This window comes from Limulus polyphemus, unplaced genomic scaffold, assembly GCF_000517525.1.
Source record: "Limulus polyphemus unplaced genomic scaffold, Limulus_polyphemus-2.1.2 Scaffold1190, whole genome shotgun sequence".
Lineage (NCBI taxonomy): Eukaryota > Metazoa > Arthropoda > Merostomata > Xiphosura > Limulidae > Limulus > Limulus polyphemus.
Window position 1 is genome coordinate 13873 of NW_013666800.1, and position 8411 is coordinate 22283.

General features: G+C 32.7%; 1 protein-coding gene across 3 annotated transcripts in view; it reads right to left on the reverse strand.

Moving 5' to 3' along the window:
• Positions 1–439: 439 nt before the first annotated feature.
• LOC106462529 (protein ABHD14B-like) overlaps positions 440–8411 on the reverse strand; it is a 12512-nt gene continuing 4540 nt past the window's right edge. For 2 of the 3 annotated variants that reach the window (XM_013922462.2, XM_013922461.2), the window contains exons 2-5: positions 7604–7860; positions 6323–6491; positions 4667–4974; positions 440–1659 (exon numbers count right to left, since the gene is read on the reverse strand). In XM_013922462.2, coding sequence (XP_013777916.1) covers positions 1465–1659; positions 4667–4974; positions 6323–6491; positions 7604–7846 — 915 coding nt within the window. In that variant the 5' untranslated portion in view covers positions 7847–7860 and the 3' untranslated portion in view covers positions 440–1464. The remainder of the gene's footprint in view (positions 1660–4666; positions 4975–6322; positions 6492–7603; positions 7861–8411) is intronic. The other variant, XM_013922463.2, reaches the window with a different exon arrangement.

An 8411-nucleotide genomic window follows, 5' to 3' on the forward strand; every position in this document is an offset into this window, starting at 1 on the left:
TAACGAAGACCAACTTGTGTCTCATTACTGTGGAGTGAAGTATTGCCGCATGTACAAAAAACGCTGATTTTTCTTTTAACCCCTCTTACAATATATGCTTATAATTTATACTTTTAGTATATTTACTCCAGAGTTATGGATTATGACCGTGTGGACACTCTCCTAAATTATTCATGCAACAAATTATTTATGATTTTGTTGGTTACAAGATCTTAAATAATATATTCACCATACAACAAAATTGACACATAACTACCATCAATATTACACAGAGAATGACCCAGTATGTAGACCCAACCAGTAGTGACTGGTGTAGGTAATTTTTGAAATCAGTGTGTTGGGCCAGCTTCTTCTAGAGAAGCTTTCCTCATCTTTACAATTATAATAATAATTTTAAACACTATACTTAATTATACAAATAGAGGAGATTTTGCACATGTTTAATCACCATAAATGCTTTTTATTTTCTTTTAACTCAAAGGATTACAACTCATCAATTATCCCAAAAACACATTTGTGTAAAGGCACTTTCAAGGTCCTATGGAACATCATCTATTAAACAAAGGATCAAGTGGTGTTGAAGAAATAAATCATGACTTGCCAGAAGTTACAAAACAACATGTTGTTCACATATCTTTAACTTGCAACAACAACAGCTTGTATTGACAAGTTGCTGAAGGATAAAACTGTTTCTTGTCAACAAATAATTTTTGTTAGCTAAGTCAAAGGATCTTTTAGACAGTATCCTTAAAGCTTGGACAAATAAAAAAAATTCATAAGCTTTACTTGATACAAAACTTTATATACATATAATACGTACCATTTGTTTGGCACCAGCAAAGTAACACAACAGATATTATATTCATGAAAGTAATGTTGTATTCTCACTTCACCAGAATCTCAAGTATTACATAGTTCTGTAGTCAATGTTATTCATGGCAGACACAAATTCCATCTGATATTTTGAAGCCTTTATGAGGAGCAAGTAGTTAAGCAAAGCAGTAAAATATAAGTGAATTATGATAAAACAGAAATGCTTCATATCTTCAAGAACTTAGCTGAATCTAAAACTTTTCTTATTTCTATCAAATGTTTACACCCACCTTACTCTTATTTACGTACATTGTGCAAGATTGCATCTCGTTTTTCAAACCACAAATGAAAATATAAGAAAATCAAAGCAAATATAATAATAACATATGGATATTGAATATGCACCAAATATTTTAATACTTTAACATTTGATTATGTTTATTTTTCTGTTCGGTTAAAATATAGAGAGATTTACTTAAAGAAATTAGACAGTGCACCTGAAAATAATTTATATCAATATGATATTGATTTTAGTAGCTTAAAGCTGCTATCATCTTAAGCATACTTGTTAAGGTGCAATAAAACCAAGCTGTCAAGTGCAGTACATTAAGAGTAACAAGAAACATTAGTCTCAACAACAGAAACGGTTATTTATTGGCTCTTAGCTGCCAGCTGCGCAGCATGGCCAAGAAAGTTGTATAGCAGTTTATGCCACAGTTTTGGGTTATCCAGGTAAGCTGGGTGCCGTCCTTCAGGAATCTCTGCTGCTTGGCTTCTTGGCAACAAGCACAACAATGCCGAGTGCTTCCCACGATCATACTCTCCAAACACCACTAGAGTTGGAGTCTGGAAATTGAATTATATTAAACTGTAATTTCTTCTACTACAAACTCAGAAAATTAAAAATGGCTTTAAATCTTGAATGTAGCTATTTCAAAAGTCCTTATAGGTCTAATAAACAGAAAGTCGAATCTCTGCTGTAACTTCCTTAGGAAGTCTACAAACATGGAATGCAAATAACTTTCCTTCCTGGGTATGCCATGACATACATTTCTTAAACAGACAAGTTTGTTTTTAACTAATTGCTAAAGAAGGGTTGTATGAAGGTAACGGTGCTTGCAACTATATATATATAAAGACCTTATGCAATGAAAACACTCGGCTATTGCTATCACGTGACTTCTCAAGTTAGTCTTACAAACTGAAAAGAGCAAATGTAAAAACCACTGTACTCAAAACAAGGCTTAAGTTATTATATTTATGTAAGAAGCACCATACCACTCATTATAAGGCTTAATGCATATTTTAGATGTTTGTGTTTCAATGTTCATCAAGATCAGTAAAGTTAAAAGCCTACTGCTTTGTAACAATCTTGTTCATCAAGATCAGTAAAGTTGAAAGCCTACTGCTATTGTAACAATCTTGTTCATCAAGATCAGTAAAGTTGAAAGCCTACTGCTATTGTAACAATCTTGTTCATCAAGGTCAGTAAAGTTGAAAGCCTACTGCTATTGTAACAATCTTGTTCATCAAGATCAGTAAAGTTGAAAGCCTACTGCTATTGTAACAATCTTGTTCATCAAGATCAGTAAAGTTGAAAGCCTACTGCTATTGTAACAATCTTGTTCATCAAGATCAGTAAAGTTGAAAGCCTACTGTTATTGTAACAATCTTGTTCATCAATATTAGTAAAGTTGAAAGCCCACTGTTATTGTAACAATCTTGTTCATCAATATCAAGTTGAAAGCCCACTGCTATTGTAACAATCTTGTTCATCAAGATCAGTAAAGTTGAAAGTCTACTGCTATTGTAACAATCTTGTTCATCAAGATCAGTAAAGTTGAAAGCCTACTGCTATTGTAACAATCTTGTTCATCAAGGTCAGTAAAGTTGAAAGCCTACTGTTATTGTAACAATCTTGTTCATCAATATTAGTAAAGTTGAAAGCCTACTGTTATTGTAACAATCTTCATCTCTTAAACAATTTACTTTCACAATACCTTTCAGTTCAATATTAAAATTGTGTCAGAGGTGACTGGATATATTAGGGAGTAATTAAGAACCAGGCTAATGCTGAAGTGGGGAGGAACAGTTACTAGGTGCCACATTGATGGTGAAGTCTTTGGGGGTATAATTTGCTTATAATTTCAAGTGTATTCTTACAAATGTGGTCGCTAGATGCAATGGTCAATTATCATTATCAACCTACAGTTCTAATTGTACGTTTATTTATCAATATTCCTTTGTTACAATCACAAAGAACTTTCATCAATGTAACTTCAGAAATTCAAAACATATTACTTCACATTTACATACAACTATATAATTCATAGCTTGTGTTGTTATCTTCTAAAAATGGTTTGTGTAATGCAATTTCTACTTTCAACTTAAACCATTTCCATCCAAATCCAACATACCTAGATTTTTATTAGGTGTTGATAAATCCCAGAGATTCTAAATCAAGATAAGACTGGGATCAGAATATCATCCAAGCTTTTCTGTCATTATTTTAGTCTATTTAATTAAAAGATACACTGCCGAAATTGGATAAATACTTTCTGCTTGTTTCTCTGCATTTAAAAGCAAGCAATTAAAAAAATTAACAAATAAAATAACTAAAAGGGGAAAGCACAGAAGTTCAGTCCCTACAAACTGATTTGCTTGATCAATGAGATTGGAATGACCATTTCTTGCAAGAATTCCCATTAATAGTATTTTTATTCAGCTTTGCTCTCCTTTCAGATTTTATGCATATTTTTACAGTAACTTCAAACAATCCAAAAGAAACTTTTAACAATTGGCTACAATATTTCTTTCAGCCTTGGATAGTTATATTAATCAAAACACAACTTTTCCCCCAAAAAGATAACTCTCTCTAATAACTAAGATGGAAAAAATATCTATCAATTATAAATTATACTAAAGTAGACTTGTAAGAAAATTACTTTTCCCCAATACTCTTGTGAGATTGTCAAAGAGAGAGAGAAAACAATTCTGCATGTCCAAAGAGCTGACCACTATGTTTGTGTGCTTATATCCAGAGGCTGGACACCTTAAGGAAAAGAAATGCTCCAACTGAATTAGGGTGACAAGCCACATGACATAAAACTGTAGTGTTTACAGCTTATGAAGATGGGGTTTCACAACAGAGCCATGCAGCTCAAAGTTATGAATGGCATATGTATGCCACATTATTTATACCAACATTTTACTGTTCTGACTTACTAAGTATATGTCTATAAACAATAATAATGATCAACTCGTATGTTATTGTTAATTAATTTGTTTTTTATATCATTAACTGGAAATTATAGGAGTAGGCCTTGTCTCCCATGGAAGCACATTCACAAAACAACTGCACTGAGTAAAATAAGACAGTTCAACAACTGTTCTGTATCACCATCTAACTCCTAGTCTGTTCAACAACTGTGCAAGTCTATGGTTGGTCCAGCAACTGTTCTGTATCATCCATTTAACTCCTAGTCTGTTCAACAACTGTGTAAGTTTACAGTTGGTCTAGCAACTGTTCTGTATCAACCATCTAACTCCTAGCCTGTTCAACAACTGTGCAAGTCTATGGTTGGTCCAGCAACTGTTCTGTATCATCCATTTAACTCCTAGTCTGTTCAACAACTGTTCTGTATCACCATCTAACTCCTAGTCTGTTCACCAACTGTGCAAGTTTATGGTTAGTCCAGCAACTGTTCTGTATCAGCCACCTAACTCCTAGTCTGTTCACCAACTCTAAGTTTATGGTTAGTCCAGTAACTGTTCTGTATCAGCCACCTAACTCCTAGTATGTGAAACAAATCTACAGGTGTAGTTACACTTTCTAGTGTATTGCTTCACTTACCTTAATACAACTTAAGTTGGGAAGTGGAGGTTTCAGGAACTTTCTCAAGCTTTCACAAACACTAGCCAATTGATCCTCCTCTGTCTGACTACTGGCACAAGACTGCCTTTCAAGTATACCTGTTCCTACAGGGGCAACTGGAATGTAGCCACCCATTTCCTCAGAGTGTTTTAACAAATACGGAAGTGCATATGTACCACTCATACTGGGACTGACCACCACAGGTCGTTTCAAGTCCAAGGCTTTGATGACATGGTTGAGGAATTCACCATGATCAGATATGTCTGCCAATGAAGATTTACCATAACCTGCAAGAAATGAACTATATGAATATAAGTACTGAAAGTAATCTATACCAAATGTCAAGCATATAAATACCAATATTAAACACGTATAAAACTGGAATAGTTGATAGAATACCAATATTATTTAAAATATAACAAATCATACACATTGATTCAAATGTTTTATAAAGCAAATCTGCAAACCAGAGTAATAATTAATCCCTCTTCACTGACTGTTGCCTTCTCGGAAGGTCAGGCACATCCAAACGGGTCATCAAAAAACAACTTAAAAATGTGAGAAACAGAGCATTACAAAACAAAGGAAAAATTACTCATAATACTTTAAAGTCCATAAAATTTATTTTAGATTAAAAATTAGCTTAAGTATTATCAAAACAAATCTTTATATGATTGAAATTCCAGGAGACGAATGAAATGATGATTAGGTATAATAATATAACATGCCTAAGAAGTAAATGCTGGTAAGATAAGCACAACTTAAAGGAAATATTTCTTTACTGTGTGCCACAACATTTATTCATAACTTATAGAAATGTATATGGTTTAGAAGTTGAATCTGTAGTAAAAGCTGAAACTAACAAAGTTAATTAAATTTTTGGAAATCAAAAATCATTATATAATTGGAATATGTGAAAGTTTTTAAATTGTAAGCAGAGTATACAAGATATTACTAGTTTACAGACTAATCAGAATGTGTAAAATAACATCTTTATTTGTTTACAGGCTGATCGGAATGTGTAAAGTTACATTATTTATCTACCAGCTTAGCACAGTGTAGGGTTGCATCTTTATTTCTGTACAGGCTAATTGGTGTGTAAAGTTACTTCTATTTGTTTACAGGCTGATTGGTGTGTAAAGTTACTTCTATTTGTTTACAGGCTGATTGGTGTGTAAAGTTACTTCTATTTGTTTACAGGCTGATTGGTGTGTAAAGTTACTTCTATTTGTTTACAGGCTGATCAGAGTGTAAAGATGCACCTTTATTTAGTTCCTCTTTAAACCACTTTTCTAGTGATTTTAATTTTTACAATACAAAATTTATTAGTAGTAAAAATGACAGTCCATCAAGGTATCTGACATTTGGGTAACTGTTCTGAAATTATGTGTACTTACGAGTGTGAAAGTGAATTCAAATCTGCAACTGTTTTCTTTAAAAACCATAAAAACTATTTAAAAATGTGTAAAACTTGTGCTTTTATCTTCATGTTTATGGTAGAGTACCTTTGATGTTGTACTGCTCATTAGCAAAGAACAAAATATAATATTTATCCTATCAATCTGAGAAGAAAGTACAGTGGAAATGAAACGCTACACAATTTGACCCCTAGTGTTCTAAAACTAACACACATACCAGGTACATCTATAGCAACAGTACGGTAGCCCATTGCAGCCAAAATTTGTATGGTGCCCAGGTGTAGCCACGTTTCTGAAGAAAATGCAGCTCCATGAAGAAGGAGTATAGAGATATGGGCACTGGACTCCCCTTCAGATTGAGCTTCGCGATAAAAAACTTGAACATTCTGGATGATTAAAATAAAAAATAGAGACCTAAAAAAGTGTAGATGTTTTATTTAACCCTAGAGTTACTGGTTGGATCCATACAATCTCATCAGTTTTTTAAATACATTTTTCTAAACTATTTATCTAACAAATTAACAGCAAATCTCTGACTTTATTGGTTACAAACACCTAAAATATTTAAACAAAAATACTATAAATATTGCATTTTTTATTTTTCAGAGTTTGTAGTGCATACTTAGAAAAACAACCTATAACCCCCAGATAATAATACATTTTATTTCAGCAAACATTTCACTATTGTAATAGCTCTCTCTTATGCAATTTAATAACTTTTATTACTTATACTTAAAAAAAACACTATACCAACTAATTACCTTTACTACCTGTACATAATGCAAACACTAAACCAGCTAATTACCTTTACTACCTGTACGTAATGCAAACACTAAACCAACTAATTACCTTTACTACCTGTACATAATGCAAACACTAAACCAACTAATTACCTTTACTACCTGTACATAATGCAAACACTAAACCAACTAATTACCTTTACTACCTGTATATAATGCAAACACTATACCAACTAATTACCTTTACTACCTGTACATAATGCAAACACTAAACCAACTAATTACCTTTACTACCTGTATATAATGCAAACACTAAACAATTTAACTACCTTTATTGCCTATACATACAACAAACACTAAACAATTTAACTACCTTTATTGCCTATACATACAACAAACACTAAACAATTTAACTACCTTTATTGCCTATACATAAAACCAACAGTAAACAACTTAATTACCTTTATTACCTATACATAAAACAAACAGTAAACAATTTACTGTACAGGCTTGAGAAAAATATGTAGCACTTTGAGTTGGAATAATTTACTGTGCAGTTTTGAAAAATTCACCAATTCTCTCTGTACCTCCTGTATGTGTGCTTGAAATGGCAGGAGGTAATTTTCAAGAATTCTAATTTATATACCATTCATTATGAATACTGGTATAGTTTTAAGGACAACTTGACCATTACGACAAAGAAAATATTCAGCGTAATGTATACTACAATGTAATGAACAATCATGAAGTTAACTTACATCAACAGACAAGACACTTTCTTTAACCTTTATGCTAGCACTTCTTTTTGTCACCGTTTCTGGTATTTCCTGAGACTTCAAGTCTACATGCTTCCAAAAGTTGGAGGTTGAGGGGTCCTTTGTCTCATCCTTGGATCCAGACCAACCTATGGGGTGAGGAATACTCTTAGGGTCAGCATCAGAAGGCCAATAGAGCAGAAAAGCAGCAGCAAGCCACAAGGGTATGGAGAGCAGGCCTGTCATCACTATCTGCCGGCCTGGTAGAAGGACAAGGAATATTGACAGTGGGGAAGACGAAAGTTGTTTAATTTTTCAAGTGAAAACATGACAAGGGTGATAACAATAATAAACACAGGTAAGTTGACATCATAATAATAATAATACACACACACAAAAAATATGACATGGATGTTAATAAACACAGGCAAGTTGGCATAGATAATAATAATACACACACACACACAAGAAATATGACATGGATGATAATGATAATAAACACAAGTAAGTTGGTGTAGATAATAATAATAATACACACACAAGTAAGTTGGTGTAGATAATAATAATACACACACAAGTAAGTTGGTGTAGATAATAATAATACACACACAAGTAAGTTGGTGTAGATAATAATAATACACACACAAGTAAGTTGGTGTAGATAATAATAATACACACACAAGTAAGTTGGTGTAGATAATAATAATACACACACAAGTAAGTTGGTGTAGATAATAATAATACACACACAAGTAAGTTGGTGTAGATAATAATAATACACACACAAGTAAGTTGGTGTAGATAATAATAC